Source organism: Pristiophorus japonicus, chromosome 7 (genome assembly GCF_044704955.1).
Source record: "Pristiophorus japonicus isolate sPriJap1 chromosome 7, sPriJap1.hap1, whole genome shotgun sequence".
In the NCBI taxonomy this organism is placed as follows: Eukaryota; Metazoa; Chordata; class Chondrichthyes; family Pristiophoridae; genus Pristiophorus; species Pristiophorus japonicus.
The window spans coordinates 216,772,617-216,794,004 of NC_091983.1; the positions used below are offsets into that span (position 1 = coordinate 216,772,617).

The following is a 21,388-nucleotide window of genomic DNA, read 5'->3' on the forward strand; positions in this document are numbered from 1 at the left end:
AGCCTCAGCAGCTTTTTGGGGGAAAGAATTCAAGATTTCCACTACCCTTAGTGTAAAAATGTGCTTCACGATTTCACTCCTGAACGGCCTTGCTCTAATGTTAAAGTTATGCTTCTTTGATCTGGATTCCCCCATCAGAAGAAATGGTTTCTATCCACCCATTCAACATTTAAACATCTTGATTAGATCATCCATCAATATTCTAAACTCAAGTGAATACAAGCCAAATTTATGTAAGCTGCCCTTATAATTTACCGCTTATAGCCCGGGTATCATCTGGTGAATCTGCACTGCTCCCCGTTCAAGGCCAATATATCCTCGCTGAGGTGCGGCGCGCAGAACTGATCACAGAAGCCACCCCCTCCGCAACCTTCTCTGGCCCAGTTCAAGCTCTCCACCCCTCTGCACTTAGGTCTAGAGTGTGATCCCTTCCCTCAGCTCCACCATCATTGCCGCAGACTTCAGCTACACTACCCCACAGCAAGCTGGAATGTTCTTCTTGAACCCCGCCCCCCTTCCTACCTCGCTCCAGAAGTCCCCTCACAAACCTGCCTCTCTGCTTGTGCTCAGGCCCACTCCCTTAACATCTGGCTGGGTGTGGACCTCACCTCCTATAAAAGGTTCCATGAGAGGAGCTCTGTAAATGAGATAGGTCCGTGCTATCCACTCTGTTCTTGCAGGGTTCCCGATCTTTATCACAACACAATCCACCTCCTGCCTCGCCCCACGCTGCTGGCTGTACCCACTTATGTTAACGCCATGCCCCAGAGGGTGCCCCTTCCTGGTAAAGCTCTCCCGCCTCACACCGAGCACCCACCGGTTTGCTGGCAGAAGACCTGGCTGCTCGGGAACCAGTCTCCGTACTGGCAGGTGATGTATTTGTAATCATTGGTGAGGGAGTAGCCGGGATCGCAGTAGAACTCCAGCACCGTGCCGTGGATGTAACGGTCGCAGGGATAGGGGTGGCAGACGTAGTCACCGTGATCCGGTATCGGAGGTAGTGGGCACGCTGCAGAGAGAGTGAGAGAGAGAGAGAGAGAAATAATATCCCTGTTCACTACAGTCAGAGTGCTGCAATTGTCGAAATTGGTGCTGAGCCACAGGGAGCTAAAGTGCAGTCACAGGAGAGTGGCCTTGGCTCCGAGGGAGATGCAGCCCCTGTCCTCTCTCAGGACCACAGCATGCCTGCTTCCCTGCCACCCACTCCGCCAGTGCTCCTGTTCGGGCCACACAGCCCTGGCCCAGCGCGAGAGGCTGCAGTCTGAAGGCGGGACCCTCCACCGCCGGCACAGTGTGTACCATCTACAAGATGCAGTTCAGCAACTCGCCACTGCTTCTTCAGAGCACCTCCCAAACCCGCGACCTCTGCCACTTAGAAAGACGGGGGCTGCAGGCACACGGGATCACCATCACCTGCAAGTTCCCCTCCAACTCACACACCATCCTGACTTGGAAATATATCGCCGTTCCTTCATTGTTGCTGGGTCAAAATCCTGGAATTCCACCTAACAGCACTGTGGGACCTTCACACAAACTACAGTGGTTCAAGAAAGCAGCTCACCACCATCTCCTCAAGGGCACTTAGGGGTGGGCAATAAATACTGGCCTTGCCAGCAATGCCCACATGCCAGGAACGAAAAACAGAAGTTCCAGTCTGAAGGGGGACCCTCTAGTTCCAGTCTGAAGGGGGACCCTCTAGTTCCAGTCTGAAGGGGGACCCTCTAGTTCCAGTCTGAAGGGGGACCCTCTAGTTCCAGTCGGAAGAGGAACCCTCTAGTTCCAGTCTGAAGGGGAACCCTCTCGTTCCAGTCTGAAGAGGAACCCTCTCGTTCCAGTCTGAAGGGGAACCCTCTAGTTCCAGTCGGAAGGGGAACCCTCTAGTTCCAGTCGGAAGGGGAACCCTCTCGTTCCAGTCTGAAGGGGAACCCTCTCGTTCCAGTCTGAAGGGGAACCCTCTCGTTCCAGTCTGAAGGGGAACCCTCTCGTTCCAGTCTGAAGGGGAACACTCTAGTTCCAGTCTGAAGGGGAACCCTCTAGTTCCAGTCTGAAGGGGAACCCTCTAGTTCCAGTCTGAAGGGGAACTTTCTAGTTCCAGTCTGAAGGGGAACCCTCTCGTTCCAGTCTGAAGGGGAACCCTCTAGTTTCAGTCTGAAGGGGAACCCTCTAGTTCCAGTCTGAAGGGGAACCTTCTAGTTCCAGTCTGAAGGGGAACCCTCTAGTTCCAGTCTGAAGGGGAACCCTCTAGTTCCAGTCTGAAGGGGGACCCTCTAGTTCCAGTCTGAAGGGGGACCCTCTAGTTCCAGTCTGAAGGGGGACCCTCTAGTTCCAGTCTGAAGGGGGACCCTCTAGTTCCAGTCTGAAGGGGGACCCTCTAGTTCCAGTCTGAAGGGGGACCCTCTAGTTCCAGTCTGAAGGGGGACCCTCTAGTTCCAGTCTGAAGGGGAACCCTCTAGTTCCAGTCTGAAGGGGAACCCTCTAGTTCCAGTCTGAAGGGGGACCCTCTCGTACCAGTCGGAAGGGGAACCCTCTAGTTCCAGTCGGAAGGGGAACCCTCTCGTTCCAGTCGGAAGGGGAACCCTCTAGTTCCAGTCTGAAGGGGAACCCTCTCGTTCCAGTCGGAAGGGGAACCCTCTCGTTCCAGTCTGAAGGGGGACCCTCTCGTTCCAGTCGGAAGGGGAACCCTCTCGTTCCAGTCTGAAGGGGGACCCTCTCGTTCCAGTCGGAAGGGGGACCCTCTCGTTCCAGTCGGAAGGGGGACCCTCTCGTTCCAGAGCTGCTCAAAATCCCCCTCCGTGACTATCTGCTGTCTCCTCAATGGAAGCTCAGCAGCCTTTCACCACCCAAGCTGCAGCCACTGGGGAAGCACTTTGTCGGGGCACAATGGGCTCAATTTTCTCCAGTGATTTGTGCTGTTTTTTTGGCGTGCGCCGCTTTTCTTGGCCTAAGTTAAAAAATACAAGTTTCCCGAATCAATGTGCGGCAGCATAATTCAGTTCGTTACGATTTTTTTAGGTTAGTTTTTTTTTGGGTCATAGGGGTGTAACCTGCTATCCGCACCAATTCTGGCCATTAAAGCAAGTTTGGCCAGCTGCGATTTATTCCAATTCTTCTTAGGATGGCGTATGTGGCCTCTGTGGAAAAACCTTCTGGTGAGTTAAGAAAATCGGCGCAGGTAAGTAAATCAGCGCAGCAGATGCAGTTCCAGGGCCCGGACAGCAGCAGCAGAGAGGTGAGAGAGAGTGGGAAAGACGGGGGGGGGGGGGGTAAGCCCTTCGAGCATAGTTAGGAGCAGGGACCGGGAGGGAGGAGGTCGTTCGGCCAGGGATAGGTGCGGGAACCGGGACCAGGAGGGTTCGGCCTGGGACAGGAGCAGGGACTGGGAGGGGGGTGGCCTTTCGGCCTGGGATAGGTGTGGGGACCGGGACCGAGAGGGGGTGGGGAAGGGGGAGATAGACTTTTGTCATTACACTTTAGTAATTTAATGGAGGTAAGTTGCTGCAATGTATTTTAAGGAGCTTGTGCAGGTTGCGAGCTGGCTGTATGTTTCACTTTCCAGCCTCAGCCTGCATTGTGTCCCTGGTTACCATGGCAACCCGATCTTTTTGGCGCAGATCAAGGCTCCACCCCCAAAACTAAGCGACAGGCTAGGCAGTGCCAAAATGAAGAAATCAAATGGGGAAATTTGGATGATTTTTTTTTGCCGTACTTGGGCCCCCCAAAAACGGGCGTAACTCTTCAAGTACGCCAAAAAACAGATTTGGATAGGTAAATATGCACAATTATTTCTGTTAACTGTTAGAGATAGAGTTGAGTTGTTTGATAAAGCTGCTTCGTGCTCTGGATTTGGGGTTATGTTTACATGTATAGTGAAGGGAGAGTGAGGCTGGACTGACGGGAGACAATAGGACGCTGGTAGTTAGGACGCTGGTAGTTAGGACGCTGGTAGTTAGGACGGTGGTAGTTAGGACGCTGGTAGTTAGGATGCTGGTAGTTAGGTAGTTAGGACGCTGGTAGTTAGGACGGTGGTAGTTAGGATGCTGGTAGTTAGGACGGTGGTAGTTAGGTAGTTAGGACGCTGGTAGTTAGGACGCTGGTAGTTAGGACGGTGGTAGTTAGGACGGTAGAAGTTAGGACGGTAGTGGTTAGGATGGTGGTAGTTAGGACGCTGGTAGTTAGGGCGCTGGTAGTTAGGACGGTGGAAGTTAGGACGGTGGTGGTTGGACGGTGGAAGTTAGGACGGTGGTGGTTAGGCCGCTGGTAGTTAGGACGGTGGTGGTTAGGATGGTGGTAGTTAGGATGGTGGTAGTTAGGACGGTGGTGGTAGTTAGGACGGTGGAAGTTAGGACGGTAGAAGTTAGGACGGTGGTGGTTAGGACGGTGGTAGTTAGGACGCTGGTAGTTAGGACGCTGGTAGTTAGGACGGTGGTAGTTAGGACGCTGGTAGTTAGGACGCTGGTAGTAGGACGCTGGTAGTTAGGACGCTGGTAGTTAGGACGGTGGAAGTTAGGACGGTGGAGGTTAGGACGCTGGTAGTTAGGACGGTGGTGGTTAGGACGCTGGTAGTTAGGACGGTGGAAGTTAGGACGCTGGTAGTTAGGACGGTGGAAGTTAGGACGCTGGTAGTTAGGACGGTGGTGGTTAGGACGCTGGTAGTTAGGACGGTGGAGGTTAGGACGGTGATGGTTAGGACGGTGGTGGTTAGGACGGTGGTGGTTAGGACGGTGGTGGTTAGGACGGTGGTAGTTAGGACGGTGGTAGTTAGGACGGTGGGAGTGTGGAACTGCGGGTGTATTGGGGATGGGAGGGGTGGTTGAGGTGAAGTGATCCTTGATGAGCTGCTCTCAGAGCTCTGGTGGTCAATGCTTCCTCCCCCTCCTCCTCCCGCTGCCCTTGTTGCTGCCCAGATGGTGGTAGCTCTGGTCCCTCGTAAAGGCAAAGCTGTGGAGCCTGCAGCAGATGACGACAAATCTGGGTACCCGCTCAGAAATGTACTGCAGAGCTCCTGTGGAACACCAGGCAGCAGAAACATTGCTCGAATACCCTCGATGTTGGCTTGATGATGCTTCTTGTGGCAGCATGGCTCTTGCTGTGCCCGGGTTCCCGGCAGGAGTCACGAACCATGTCTGGGAAGAGTAGCCCTGGTCGGCCAGTATCCAGCCTGTAACTTGGCGGCCTGGCTGGAATAAAGGCGGCACAGAGGACAGGCGCAGGATGAATGAGTCATGACTGCTGCCGGGATACAGGCACAGACCTGCATAATGCGATGCCTGTGGTCGAAATCCCTTCCGATTGATAATGAAGCCAGGCTTGGTGATGGGGAGCACGCACGGCAATGTGTGTGCAGTCTGTGGCACCTTGCACCCTGGGGAAGCCTGCCTTGTGGGCGGGACCTCATGCTCTCTTGTCCTGCTGCGCTCTGTCCGTGGGGAGAGAGATGTAGTGAGCCTTGGTCACATTCTTGATGCATTGGTGGACTGCGAACTGCGACGCTTCGCTGATGCCACCTGTTGCAGTCGGAAAGGAGCCCATATCATAAAGGTTAAAGGACATTGTAACCTTGACAGCCACAGACTGCAGTCAAACTGTTCACAAGACAGTCAAAGACAGTGACACACAAGTAAAGTCTTCTCAATCAAACAGAACTTTGCAGAGTCAGAAAACACACCAAAAAACAGCAGCCGGAAATGCCAAAACAGCAACTAACCTGCAAGTACTGCCTGATCCCTTTAACTAGTGCTGGTAAAGGTTCCTTCCTGCCTGGTAACACCACGACTGGCTGGGCGAGTTCAGTACGTGGCGAGGCAAAATCGGGTATGGTCCTCCAACAAGCGGAGGGCCCATGTTTCCATAAGCTATTCATTACTGTGTCTTAGCCAGCACAGGCACGATGGGCTGAATGGCCTCCTACTATGCTGCATCATTCTATGATTGTTTAAATAGATCTGGCAGCACTCTGGATGCCTTTGGAAAAGCCCGATTCAATATGGCGGGCAGCACACGTCCGGCTCGCGATCAGCGCTATATTGGACGTTTAGGCTCCCAAGAAATGGGTTCGGCGCCATCGAATTTCTAGACCTTGGTGTCTGGATTCAAGTGAGTTGAGGAGGAAAGGGAGTTTACAATAAATAAGGCAGGACACCTAAAGCAGGTGCTGGTTAAACGGACAATCGCACCTTCCACATCCAGGCATCGTGGAGGATTCGCTGACCACAGCAGGTTGTACATGCACTCCAGGAGCTCGGGCCCCACCAGCTTGTACCCAGGGAAGCACTGGTAACGCAGGACTGACCCCACCGGGAAGGAGGTCAGAGAGTCTGACACATTGACGTAACTGTGGGCAAATACCTGGGGCCTCAGGCAACCTGAAGAGAAAGAGAAACACACAGAAAAAGGTGAGTGAATCCGCCAAGAAACCAGTCCCCCAGGAAACCCGGCCCCCCAGGAAAACCCGGACCCCCCGGGGAACCACAGTCCGCCAGGAAATCCAGCCCCCCCGGAAAAACCCGGACCCCCCGGGGAACCCCAGTCCCTCGGGACCCAGTCCGCCAGGAAACCCAGTCCCCTGGGAAACCCAATCCCAAAACCCAGTCTCCTGGGAAACCCAGTCCCAAAACCCAGTCGCCCGGGAAACCCAGTCCCAAAACCCAGTCCCCCGGGAAACCCATTCCCAAAAACCCAGTCCCCCGGGAAAACCTAGTCCCCCGGGAAAACCCAGACCTCCGGGAAACCCGGTCCCTCGGGAAACCCAGTCCATAAGAACATAAGAATTAGAAACAGGAGTAGGCCATCTAGCCCCTCGAGCCTGCTCCGCCATTCAACAAGATCATGGCTGATCTGGCCGTGGACTCAGCTCCACTTACCCGCCCGCTCCCCATAACCCTTAATTCCCTTATTGGTTAAAAATCTATCTATCTGTGACTTGAATACATTCAATGAGCTAGCCTGAACTGCTTCCTTGGACAGAGAATTCCACAGATTCACAACCCTCTGGGAGAAGAAATTCCTTCTCAACTCGGTTTTATTTTGAGGCCGTGCCCCCTAGTTCTAGTCTCCCCGACCAGTGGAAACAACCTCTCTGCCTCTATCTTGTCTATCCCTTTCATTATTTTAAATGTTTCTATAAGATCACCCCTCATCCTTCTGAACTCCAATGAGTAAAGACCCAGTCTACTCAATCTATCATCATAAGGTAACCCCCTCATCTCCGGAATCAGCCTATTGAATCGTCTCTGTACCCCCTCCAAAGCTATAATATCCTTCCTTAAGTAAGGTGACCAAAACTACACGCAGTACTCCAGGTGCGGCCTCACCAATACCCTGTACAGTTGCAGCAGGACCTCCCTGCTTTTGTACTCCATCCCTCTCGCAATGAAGGCCAACATTCCATTCGCCTTCCTGATTACCTGCTGCACCTGCAAACTAACTTTTTGGGTTAAGTGTGAGCTGTAGCTCAGTAGGCAGCACGCTCGCCTTTGAGTCAGAAGGTTGTGGGTTCAAATCCCACTCCAGAAACTTCAGTGTAAAAATCATGACTGACATTCCCCCAGTGCAGTGCTGAGGGAGTGCTGAACTGTTCCCAAAAAGAGTTTCTAATGTCAATGGTCTTTATGGCAGCAACATCTAAAAGAGTTTCATGCACAAGGACCCCCAGGTCCCTCTGCACCGCAGCATGTTGTAATTTCTCTCCATTCAAATAATATTCCCTTTTACTGTTTTTTTTTTCCCAAGGTGGATGACCTCACATTTTCCGACATTGTATTCCATCTGCCAAACCTTAGCCCATTCGCTTAACTTATCTAAATCTCTTTGCAGCCTCTCTGTGTCCTCTACACAACCCGCTTTCCCACTAATCTTTGTGTCATCTGCAAATTTTGTTGCACTACACTCTGTCCCCTCTTCCAGGTCATCTATGTATACTGTAAACAGTTGTGGTCCCAGCACCGATCCCTGTGGCACACCACTAACCACCGATTTCTAACCTGAAAAGGACCCATTTATCCCGACTCTCTGCTTTCTGTTAGCCAGCCAATTCTCGATCCATGCTAATACATTTCCTCTGACTCCGCGTACCTTTACCTTCTGCAGTAACCTTTTGTGTGGCACCTTATCGAATGCCTTTTGGAAATCTAAATACACCACATCCATCGGTACACCTCTATCCACCATGCTCGTTATATCTTCAAAGAATTCCAGTAAATTAGTTAAACATGATTCCCCTTCATGAATCCATGCTGCGTCTGCTTGATTGCACTATTCCTATCTAGATGTCCCGCTATTTCTTCCTTAATGATAGCTTCAAGCATTTTCCCCACTACAGATGTTAAACTAACCGGCCTATAGTTACCTGCCTTTTGTTTGCCCCCTTTTTTAAACAGAGGCGTTACATTAGCTGCTTTCCAATCCGCTGGTACCTCCCCAGAGTCCAGAGAATTTTGGTAGATTATAATGAATGCATCTGCTATAACTTCCGCCATCTCTTTCAATACCCTGGGATGCATTTCATCAGGATCAGGGGACTTGTCTACCTCACATCCTATTAGCCTGTCCAGCACTACCCCCTAGTGATAGTGATTGTCTCAAGGTCCTCCCTTCCCACATTCCCGTGACCAGCAATTTTTGGCATGGTTTTTGTGTCTTCCACTGTGAAGACAGAAGCAAAAAAATTGTTTTAGGTCTCAGCCATTTCCACATTTCCCATTATTAAATCCCCCTTCTCATCTTCTAAGGGACCAACATTTACTTAAATCACTCTCTTCCGTTTTATATCGGTAAAAGCTTTTACTATCTGTTTTTATGTTTTGCGCAAGTTTACTTTCGTAATCTATCTTTCCTTTCTTTATTGCTTTCTTCATCATTCTTTGCTGTCATTTAAAATTTTCCCAATCTTCTAGTTTCCCACTAACCTTGGCCACCTAATAGGCATTGGTTTTTAATTTGATACTCTCCTTTATTTCCTTGGTTATCCCTTCTCTTACCGCCCTTCTTTTTCACTGGAATATATTTTTGTTGAGCACTATGAAAGAGCTCCTTAAAAGTCCTCCACTGTTCCTCAATTGTGCCACCCATTTAGTCTGTGTTCCCAGTCTACTTTAGCTAACTCTGCCCTCATCCCACTGTAGTCCCCTTTGTTTAAGCATAGTACGCTCGTTTGAGACACTACTTCCTCACGCTCAATCTGTATTTCAAATTCATCATACTTTGATCATTCCGAGAGGATCTTTTACTTGGAGACCGTTTATTATTCCTGTCTCATTACACAGGACCAGATCTAAGATAGCTTGCTCCCTTGTAGGTTCTGTAATATACTGTTCTCAGAAACAATCCTGTATGTATTCTATGAATTCCTCCTCCAGGCTACCCCGTGCGATTTGATTTGACCAATTGATATGTAGGTTAAAATCCCCCATAATTACTGCCGTTCCTTTTTCACATGCCTCTATTATTCCCTTGATTATTGTCCGCACCACCGTGAAGTTATTATCTGGGGGCCTATAAACTACGCCCACCAGTGACTTTTTCCCCTTACTATCTCTAATCTCCACCCACAATGATTCAACATTTTGCTCATTAGAGCCAATATCATCTCTCACAACTGCCCTGATATCATCCTTTATTAACAGAGCTACCCCACCTCCTTTCACTTCTTGTCTATCCTTCCGAATTGTCAGATACCCCTGTATGTTTAATTCCCAGTCTTGGCCACCCTGCAATCACGTTTCTGTAATGGCCACCAAATCATACCCATTTGTAATGATTTGTGCCGTCAACTCATTTACTTTATTTCGAATGCTGCGTGCGTTTCGGTAAAGTGTTTTAATACTAGTTTTTAAACCATGATTTTTAGTTTTGACCCCTCCTACAGCCCCTATATATTCATACATATTGTCTATTCCTATCACCTTGTGGTTTACACTTACCCCTATGCTACTCTGCTCTGTTGCCTCCTGCCTTTTGCATTCTTTCTTGGAGTCCTGTTCATCTGAGCTCTCACCCACCCTAACTGGCTCAGAGCCCTCTCCTGGGTTCCAAATATTCCTCGCATTGAGGCACCGAGCTTTCAGGCTTGCCTTTTTATTACACTTTGACCCTTTAGAATTTTGCTGTACAGTGGCCCTTTTTTTTTGCCTTGTGTTTCTCTGCCCTCCACTTTTACTCATCTCCTTTCTGTCTTTTGCTTCTGTCTCCATTTTGTTTCTCTCTTTCTCCCTGCATTGGTTCCCATTCCCCTGCCATATTAGTTTAACTCCTCCCCAACAGCACTAGCAAACACTCCCCCTAGGACATTGGTTCCGGTCCTGCCCAGGTGCAGACCGTCCGGTTTGTACTGGTCCCACCTCCCCCAGAACCGGTTCCAATGCCCCAGGAATTTGAATCCCTCCCTGCTGCACCACTGCTCAAGCCACGTATTCATCTGCGCTATCCTGCGATTCCTACTCTGACTAGCACGTGGCACTGGTAGCAATCCCGAGATTACTACTTTTGAGGTCCTACTTTTTAATTTAGCTCCTAGCTCCTTAAATTCGTCTCGTGGACCTCGTCCCTTTTTTTACCTATGTCGTTGGTACCAATGTGCACTACGACAACTGGCTGTTCTCCCTCCCTTTTCAGAATGTCCTGTACCCGCTCCGAGACATCCTTGACCCTTGCACCAGGGAGACAACATACCATCCTGGACTCTCGATTGCGGCCGCAGAAACGCCTATCTATTCCCCTTACAATTGAATCCCCTATCACTATCGCTCTCCCACTCTTTTTCTTGCCCTCCTGTGCAACAGTGCCAGCCACGGTGCCATGAACTTGGCTGCTGCTGCCCTCCCCTAATGAGTCATCCCCCTCAACAGTACCCAAAGCAGTGTATCTGTTTTGCAGGGGGATGACCACAGGGGACCCCTGCACTACCTTCCTTGTACTACTCTTCCTGCTGGTCTTCCATTCCCTAGCTGGCTGTGGATCCTTCTCCTGCGGTACGACCAACTCGCTACAGGTGCTACTCACGTCATTCTCAGCATCGTGGATGCTCCTGAGTGAAAGCACCCTCAGCTCCAAGTCCGCAACGCGGTCCGTCAGGAGCTGGCGGCGGATACACTTCCCGCACACGTAGTTGTCAGGGACACCTCGGGAAAACCCAGTTCCTCAGGAAATCTGGTCCCCTGGGGAAATTGTTATGTATACAATAAAGGTTCAAACTGAGTACTGTTTAACTAAGCAAGGTACAACCTTGTTCTGTTTTATTTAGGCAAAAATGTGTCTGCCACAAAATGGCTGGCCTTTTATACCGGAGCAGCACCATGTGTGTGCTGCTCAGTGGCCTCCAGCAATGACACCATCTGATGGCTACAAACAGCATGTACATACATGACAATACCCTCCTCTGAGATCTTATCACAGTCTTTCACAGGTTGAGATGGTCCGGTGCTTTATGCTCCCAGGTTGACTGTCTCAGTTTGATTCCGGCCTTGGGTGAATGTGCAGTCAGTTGTGGCTGGTGGCTGGATGGCTGACTTGTTGGGGCTGGCAATGGCCATGTCAGGAGTTGTAGGTCCATTTTTATTAAACAAGTCCGTGATGGAAATTCCGGGTTCACTGATGACTCTCGAGTCCACTGAAGGCTGCTGGTAGGTTGGTTGGCCGTCGATGGTTTCTTCGTCCGACTGCTCTGGCTCGTCTGTGTGCCTTAGCTTTGTTTGATCCATGTGTTTCCTGCAGGTTTGCCCATTCTTGAGTTTAATAACGAATACTCTGTTGCCTTCCTTGGCTATGACTGTACCAGCAATCCATTTGGGACCCTGACCATAATTCAACACATATACAGGATCATTAACAGAAATCTCGCGTGACACAGTTGCACGATGGTGGTACGCTTGTTGACTGTCTTCTGCATTCAACATAATTACTTAAATCCGGGTGTACAAGAGATAACTTGGTCTTAAGACTTCTTTTCATCATGAGTTCTGCAGGCGAGGCCCCTGTGAATGTGTGGGGTCTTGTCCTGTAACTCAGCAGTATGCAAGACAAGTAAGTCTGCAGGGACCCTTGGGTTACTCTCCTCATGCTTTGCTTGATAATTTGTACTGCCCTTTGGACGCAGGCTTGAACAGTGCTGACCTTACATGTTTTATGCCTGAAACTCCTGACTGGTGAAGCATGACACATTGTTGCTCACCACTATGTCAGGCAGACCATATGTTGCGTACATGACATTGAGATTCACTATAGCTGCTGTGGGCGTACTGATTGACGTGATTATGCATTCTATCCACTTTGAATAAGCATCCACCACCACTAAAAACATCTTGCCCAGGAAGGGACCTGCAAAATCTACATGGATCCTGGACCAAGATTTGGATGGCCATGACCACAGACTCAGCGGCGATTCCACTGATGCTTTGCTGAGCTGCATGCAGGTGTTGCACTGATGCAAGCATGCTTCCAGCTCAGAATCAATTCCTGGCCACCATACGTGGGACCTGGCGATGGCCTTCATCATCACTATACCAGGATGTGTGCTGTGTAACTCACATACAAACTTCTCTCTCCCTTTCTTAGGCATTACAACCCGATTGCCCCACAATATGTAATCTGCTTGAATAGACAGTTCATCCTTGCGACGAATGTATGGTTTGGCCTCCTCGCTGGTCCAGGTCTTAACTTGTTGAGCCTTGACAGGGGTGCCTTCACTCTCAAAAGCATTCATGATTAACATTAAATCTGCCGGTTGTGGCGTTTCCACCTCCAGTGTGGGCAACGGCAACCGGCTCAAAACATCGGCACAATTCTCTGTGCCAGGTCTGTGGCGAATGACATAATCACAGGCAGATAATGTCAGCGCCCACCTTTGGATGCGGGATGAAGCGTTGGTATTAATATCTTTGCTCTCGGAAAACAACAAAATGAGCAGCTTGTGATTGGTCTCTAATTCGAACCTCAAACCGAACAGGTATTGATGCATCTTTTTAACACCGTACACACATGCTAAAGCTTCTTTTTCTACCATACTGTAGGCTTTTGCTGCTTTAGACAAAATTTTGGATGCATATGCAACAGGTTGAAGTTTCCCTGACTCATTGGCTTGTTGTAACACGTAACCAATTCCATATGACGATGTGTCACAGGCCAAAACTAAACATTTACATAAGTCATAATATATCAGCAACTTGTTTGAGCAAAGCAGATTGGTGGCTTTCTCGAAAGCTCTGTCTTGCAATGCGCCCCACACCCAGTTGTTGTCTTTTCTCAATAGCATGTGTAGTTCTTCAAGTAAGGTGCTCAATTAAAGTAGGAAATTACCAAAGTAGTTGAGTAGACCCAGGAACAAATGCAGCTCCATCATGTTCTGCGGCTTGGGTGCATTCTTGATGGCTTTGGTTTTCACGTCAGTAGGTCTGATTTTCCTCCCGAGGAATTCGACCTCTGGTGCCATGAAGACGCACTTCGAGCGTTTAAGTCTGAGTCCCACTCTGTCCAAACACAGTAGAACCTCTTCCATGTTGTTCAGATGTTCCTTGGAGTCACGACTGGTGATCAGGATGTCATCTTGGAACACGACGGTTCTGGGAATGGACTTCAGTAGACTTTCCATATTCCTCTGGAATATTGCTGCACCCGAGAGAATTCCAAACGGGCACCTATGGTAAATAAACAGTCCATTGTGCATGTTAATGCACGCAAGTCTCTTTGACGTCTCGACCAACTCCTGCGTCATATAGGCCGACGTCAAGTCCAGTTTTGTGAACGACTTCCCTCCGGCTAGCATCGCAAACAAGTCATCAGCCTTCGGTAACAGGTACTGATCTTGTTTCGAAACCTGTTGATCGTAGCCTTATACTCTCCACAGATTCTGACTGTGCCATCGCTTTTCAGCACAGCAACAATGGGGCTGGCCGGTGATATGATCCCTTCACGCTGGAGTCTGTCCAATTCAATTTCGACCTTCTCCCTCATCATATACAGCACTGCCCGAGCTTTATGATGGACTGGTCTTGCATCTGAGTCCATGTGGATCTGCACCTTGGCTCTGGTGAAGTTGCCGATACCCGGTTTGAACAGTGAGGGGAACTTGCTCAATACTTGGGCACATGTATCTTCCTCCGACGACAACGCCTTTATGTCGTTCCAGTCACATCTGATTTTCTCCAACCAGCTCCTGCCGAGCAGCGTTGGGCCATTGCCTGGAACAATCCACAGTGGTAACTTGTGAACTGCGCCGTTATATGACACATTAATTTGTGCACGGCCAATCACCTTTATCAATTCTTTGGTGTATGTGCGCAGTTTGGCGTTAACAGGGCTCAGCCTGGGTCTCGCAGTCTTAGTATCCCACAGCTTATTAAATCATTCATGATCGATTGGCTCGCCCGAGTCCAGTTCCATCGATACTGGTATCCCGTTAAACTTCACATTAATCAAATTTGGTTTACTCTTGGTTATGAAAGAGTGCAGTCCATACACTTCCTCCTCTGGCATCTCGGATTGCTTAGCCGGATCCACACTAGTCTGACTCTCATCCTCCACATGGTGTGTCGCAGCTCGCTTGCTCATCTGCGGACACTTACGCTGGAAATGCCCCACTCTCAGACAGCCTTTGCAAGTATACGATGATTTCCCCCACAATGCCAATACGGAGAAGTCGGATACATTCCCTCTGACGGACTTTGGGCATCCACAGGTTTCACAAATGCAGCCGGATAGGCCCTGCCATGTGCCGCTCTGCCGAACGGCGAATCAATTGCATTTACAGTACTTGCCGAAGTTCAGTTCTTCACCGATATTTGCTTTAAACTCCTGTCCGTCGTCATACAGCGATCTGGATGGCCCTTTTTAAATCAAACTCCTCCACCGCCAGAAGTTTGCGCAGGATCACCTCGTGGCTGATACCGATAACAAAGAAGTCCTGCAGCATGTCTGCCAACACCGTCCCGAACCTGCACGGTCCGGCTAGACATCTCATGTCGGCAACGAATTCCACCACGCTCAGGCCCTCTGATCGAACGTGTGTATAAAACCTGTAACTCGAGATGATGATGCCGTCGTCTGGCTTGAGGTGCTTCCGTACCAATGTACACAACTCCTTGTACGTTTTCTTTGTTAGATCAATAGGATTGAGTAGATTCTTTATCAGACTGTGGATCTTTGAACCGTACGGCCCGGTGCCGATCTGCATCGTCGACCCCCTCCATTTTGTTGGCCACGAAGTACTGGTTCAAACGGCTCATAAAGTCTGCCCAATCTTCTCCCTCCACGAATCGCTCTAAAAATCCAATTGTGCTCATTTTGCAAACAAAGGTATGCTCGTCGCCAGATGTTTTGTATGCAATAAAGGTTCAAACTGAGTACTGTTTAACAAAGCAAGGTACAACCTTGCTCTGCTTTATTTAGGCCCAAAGTGTCTGACTCACAAAATGGCTGGCTTTTATACCAGAGCAGAACCATATGCGTGGTGCTCAGTGGCCTCCAACAATGACACCATCTGGTGACTACAAACAGCATGTACATACATGACAAACCCAGTCCCCCCTGGAAAACCCAGCCCACCAGGAAAACCCAATCCCACGGGAAAACCCAGCCTCCTCAGGAAAACCCAGTCCCCCGGGGAAACCCAGTCCCCCGGGAAACCCAGTCTCCAGGAAAATAATTTTCCCGAGGAAACAAGTTCTTTAGGAAACATTAATCTCTGGTACAATTTTAAAGAGTGTGCAAGAACAGAGAGACCCGGAGGTGTTTGTGCACAAATTGTTGAAAGTGCTAACAAAGTTATTTTTAAGCTGCGCAGCCGCGCATCTGTCTGGAGCTCCCGCACAACTGGCTCACTGGCTTTTAATTGTAAAAAGCACGCAAATAATAAAAGGTTAGAGGGAACATTGGGTGGCAGGACAGGTTAACAAAGCAATTAGTAACGCATGCGGGATGCTGGGCTTTATAAATAGAGGTATAGAGTACAAAAGCCAGGAAGTTATGCTAAACGTTTATAAAACACTAGGTCGGCCCCAACTGGAGAAGTATGCCCAATTCTGGGCACTGCACTTTAGGAAAGATGTGAGAGAGTGCAGAAGAGATAGAATCATAGAATCCTAGAAATTTACAGCACAGAAGGAAGCCATTTCGACCCATCATGTCCGCGCCAGCCAACAAAGATCTATCCAGCCTAATCCAACTTTCCAGTTCTTGGTCTGTAGCCCTGCAGGTTACGGCACTTCAAGTGCACATCCAAGTACTTTTTAAATGTGGTGAGGGTATTGTGTTCCTAACACAGATGAGACTGCACACAGGGAGGTTAAAGTAACAGTGACCTCAGTCTTTATTAAGACACTCCAGAGTGAGGAACAGGCCTTAGGGGCCGGCTTATATACAGTGCTCCCAAGGGATGCTGGGATCCCCTGGGACTTCAAGGGATGCACTCCCTGGTGGCAGAACATGGGAGTGCATGCTTTATAGATACACAACATCACTCCCCTCCAAAGTCAAAGTGAAAACTATTTACAAGGTGAGGCGGTCGGGAGCCTTTCTTTCCCTGGTGGACCGCCTCGGTACAAATGTCTGTTCTGGTGTGTTGGCTGTGCCCTCGCTGGGCTGGCGTGTTGTTGGCCCTGCAGGGCTGCTGGGTGAGCCTGGCCTTGCTGGGCTGTTGGGCGTGATGGGTTCGATTTCCTGGTCCGGGGTGGTGTCGTTGATCCTTTGGGTGTGTGTTGTGGGCTCGAAAAAGGTGGCGTCTGCTGTGGGTTGTTCAGGGCAGTCTGTGAACCGCAGCCTCGTTTGGTCCAGGTGCTTTCTGCAAAATTGTCCATTGTCTAGTTTGACAACAAACACCCTACTCTCTTCTTTAGCTATCACCGTGCCCACAATCCACTTGGGACCATGTCCATAGTTTAGCACATACACAGGGTCATTCAGATCAATTTCCTGTGACACAGTGGCGTGACCATCGTTTACATTTTGCTGCTGCCGCCTGCTCTCTACCTGATCATGCAGGTTGGGGTGGACCTGCGAGAGTCTGGTTTTAAGTGTCCTTTTCATGAGTAGCTCAGCCAGAGGCACCCCTGTGAGCGAGTGGGGTCTCGTGCGGTAGCTGAGCGGTACTCGGGACAGGCGGGTTTGGAGTGAGTCGTTTAAGGCTCTGTTTGATGGTTTGTACTGCCCACTCTGTCTACCTATTGGAGGCTGGTTTAAACGGGGCCGAGGTGACATGTTTGATCCCATTGCGGGTCATGAATTCTTTAAATTCGGCACTGGTGAAGCATGGCCCGTTGTCACTGACCAGTATGTCAGGCAGGCCGTGGGTGGCAAACATGGCCCTTGGGCTTTCAATGGTGGCGGTGGCGGTGCTTCCCGAAATTATTTCACATTCAATCTATTTTGAAAAAGCATCCACCACCACCAGGAACATTTTACCGAGAAACGGGCCCGCATGGTCGACATGGATCCTCGACCATGGTCTGGAGAGCCAGGACCACAAACTTAGTGGTGCCTCTCTGGGCGCGTTGCTCAACTGAGCACACACGCGGCATTGCCTTGCACAAGACTCTAAGTCAGAGTCGATACCGGGCCACCACACGTGGGATCTGGCTATCGCTTTCATCATTACTATACCCGGGTGTGTGCTGTGGAGATCCAAGATGAACGTCTCCCTGCCCTTTTTTGGTAGCACTACGCAGTTACCCCACCACAGGCAGTCTGCCCGAATGGACAGCTCATCCTTTCGTCGCTGGAACGGCTTGATTAGCTCTTCCATTTCAACGGGGATGCTGGCTCAGCTCCCATGCAGTACACAGTTTTTTACTAGGGACAGCAGAGGATCTTGGCTGGTCCAGATCCTAATCTGGTGGGCCGTGACAGGTGACTTATCATTTTCAAACGCTTCCATGACCATCAACAAGTCTGCGGGCTGCGCCACCATCAACAAGTTTGCAGGCTGCACCATTTCCACCCCCGTGGGCAATGGTAGCCGACTGAGAGCATCCGCACAGTTCTCGGTGCCTGGCCTGTGGCGGATGGTATAGTTATATGCTAATAGCGCGAGTGCCCATCTTTGTATGCGGGTTGAGGCATTAGTATTTATCCCCTTGTTTCCCCTTGTTCCCTTCGAAGACTCCTCCAGCTCCTGCGTCATGTAGGCCAAAGTCAGGTCGAGCTTGGTGAATGTTTTGCCTCCTGCCAGCGTCGCAAATAGGTCATCTGCCTTAGGTAGCGGGTATTGGTCCTGTAGTTACTTTATAATCGCTGCAAATCCTGACTCTGCCCTCATCCCACTGTAGTCCCCTTTGTTTAAGCATAGTACGCTCGTTTGAGACACTAGTTCCTCACCCTCAATCTGTATTACAAATTCAACCATACTGTGATCACTCATTCCGAGAGGATCTTTTACTCGGAGATCGTTTATTATTCCTGTCTCATTATACAGGACCAGATCTAAGATAGCTTGCTCCCTTGTAGGTTCTGTAACATACTGTTCTAAGAAACAATCCCGTATGCATTCTATGAATTCCTCCTCCAGGCTACCCCGTGCGATTTGATTTGACCAATCGATATGTAGATTAAAATCCCCCATGATTACTGTCGTTCCTTTTTCACATGCCTCCATTATTCCTTTGATTATTGCCTGCCCCACCGTGAAGTTATTATTTGGGGGCCTATAAACTACACCCACCAGTGACTTTTTCCCCTTACTATCTCTAATCTCCACCCAATGATTCAACATTTTGTTCATTAGAGCCAATATCGTCTCTCACAACTGCCCTGATATCATCCTTTATTAACAGAGCTACCCCACCTCCTTTCCCTTCTTGTCTATCTTTCCGAATTGTCAGATACCCCTGTATGTTTAATTCCCAGTCTTGGCCACCCTGCAATCACGTTTCTGTAATGGCCACCAAATCATACCCATTTGTAATGATTTGTGTTGTCAGCTCATTTACTTTATTTCAAATGCTGCGTGCGTTTAGGTAGAGTGTTTTAATACTAGCTTTTAAACCATGATTTTTAATTTTGACCCCTCCTGCAGCCCCTTTATATTCAGTGGCCCTTTTTGTTTTTTGCCTTGGGTTTCTCTGCCCTCCACTTTCACTCATCTCCTTTCTATCTTTTGCTTTTGTCTCCTTTTTGTTTCCCTCTGTCTCCCTGCATTGGTTCCCATCCCCCTGCCATATTAGTTTAACTCCTCCTCAACAGCACTAGCAAAGACTCCTCCCAGGACATTGGTTCCGGTCCTGCCTAGGTGCAGACCGTCCGGTTTGTACTGGTCCCACCTCCCCCAGAACCGGTTCCAATGCCCCAGGAATTTGAATCCCTCCCTGCTGCACCACTGCTCAAGCCACGTATTCATCTGAGCTATCCTGCGATTTCTACTCTGACTAGCACGTGGCACTGGTAGCAATCCCGAGATTACTACTTTTGAGGTACTACGTTTTAATTTAGCTCCTAGCTCCTTAAATTTGTCTCGTAGGACCTCATCCCTTTTTTTACCGATATCGTTGGTACCAATGTGCACCACGACAACTGGCTGTTCTCCCTCCCTTTTCAGAATGTCCTGTACCCGCTCCGAGACATCCTTGACCCTTGCACCAGGGAGGCAACATACCATACTACCATCCTACCAGTATGGGCTGGGACTGAACCTCTGACACTGCATCTGAAATTTCTCTCAGAAAGGAATGCTTCCCAATGACTGCTCGGATAAATCCACTGTTACACCGAGCCGGACAGACCAGGGAGATCCCAGGCTGATGTAGGGGGAGCTACAAGTGGCCTCAGTACCCGTGCAGTGGGTTCACCCATGATGACCATCCCATGGACTCACTCTCTGTGCCCACTCATGTGGTGTGAGGAATAGGAGCTACTTACTCCAAACTTGCTCATTTTAATCTTGAGTCCCTGCTGCTCGCATTCACCGCTGGGAGCTCATAGTTGGCATCACTTCCATCGGTTGCTTTCCTAATCAAGCCTGGGAAATGATGCGGAATATTCCAGTGAGGAGTCAGCAAGCTCACTGGGAGTCGTTCTGCAAATCACTCGCCCAATGGGAAAATGACCAAATCCCTCAGTCCAGGAGATGCAATGCCAGTCGCCCCAGACAGAGCAATTTCCTCAGGAACCCATCCCACCCACCCTCTCCCCCCGCTCCCACCTTTCATCCCCAAACCCTCCAACCATAGCTCACCCAATACCCACCCTCTCCCTCCCACCCTCTCCAACACCCACCCTCTCCCCCCCACCCTCCCCAACACCCACCCTCTCCCCCCCTCCCTCCCCAACATCCACCCTCTCCCCCCCCCACCCCCTCCGTCCCTCCCCAAACCCCACGCACCATAACACCCCCAACACCCACCCTCTCCCCCTCCCTCCCCAAACCCCACGCACCATAACCCCGCAACACCCACCCTCTCCCCCCACCCTCCCCCAAACCCCTCCCTCTCTCCCTCCCCAAACCCCATGCACCATAACACCCCCAACACCCACCCTCTCCCCCCGCTCCCACCTTTCATCCCCCAACCCCCCAACCATAGCTCACCCAACACCCACCCTCTTCCTCCCACCCTCCCCAACACCCACCCTCTCCCCCCCACCCTCCCCAACACCCACCCTCTCCCCCCCACCCTCCCCAACACCCACCCTCTCCCCCCCTCCCTCCCCAACATCCACCCTCCCCCCCCCCCACCCCCTCCGTCCCTCCCCAAACCCCACGCACCATAACCCCGCAACACCCACCCTCTCCCCCCCCCACCCCCTCCCTCCCTCCCCAAACCCCACGCACCATAACACCCCCAACACCCACCCTCTCCCCCCCCACCCCCTCCCTCCCTCCCCAAACCCCACGCACCATAACCCCGCAACACCCACCCTCTCCCCCCCACCCTCCCCCAACCCCCTCCCTCTCTCCCTCCCCAAACCCCATGCACCATAACACCCCCAACACCCACCCTCTCCCCCCCACCCTCCCCAACACCCACCCTCTCCCCCCCGCCACCACCTTTCCTCCCCCAACCCCCCAACCATAACTCACCCAACACCCACCCTCTGCCCCCTCCCTCCCTCCCCAAACCCCACGCACCATAACACCCCCAACACCCACCCTCTCTCCCCCACCCTCCCCAACACTCACCCTCTCCCCCCCACCTTCCCCCAACCCCCTCCCCAAACCAAACCCCACGCACCATAACCCCGCAACACCCACCCTCTCCTCCCCCACCTCCCTCCCCAAACCCCTCCCTCTTTCCCCCAAACTCCCTCCCCCAACACCCCCACAACACTCCCCCTCTCCCCCCACCCCAACACCCACCCTCTCCTCCCCACCCTCCCCAACATTCGCCCTCTCCCCCCCCACGCTCCCCAACACCCACCCTCTCCACCCCCCACCTTCCCCCAATCCCTTCCCTCCCTCCCTCCCCAAACCCCACGC

General features: G+C 50.7%; 1 protein-coding gene across 1 annotated transcript in view; it reads right to left on the reverse strand.

Annotated features, from left to right (window-relative positions):
* The window catches only part of susd4 (sushi domain containing 4), a 247,139-nt gene that overhangs the window by 50,651 nt on the left and 175,100 nt on the right, over positions 1-21,388 (reverse strand). Inside the window, exons 7-8 of the mRNA XM_070884571.1 lie at positions 6,174-6,362; positions 807-1,009 (exon numbers count right to left, since the gene is read on the reverse strand). Coding sequence (XP_070740672.1) covers positions 807-1,009; positions 6,174-6,362 — 392 coding nt within the window. The remainder of the gene's footprint in view (positions 1-806; positions 1,010-6,173; positions 6,363-21,388) is intronic.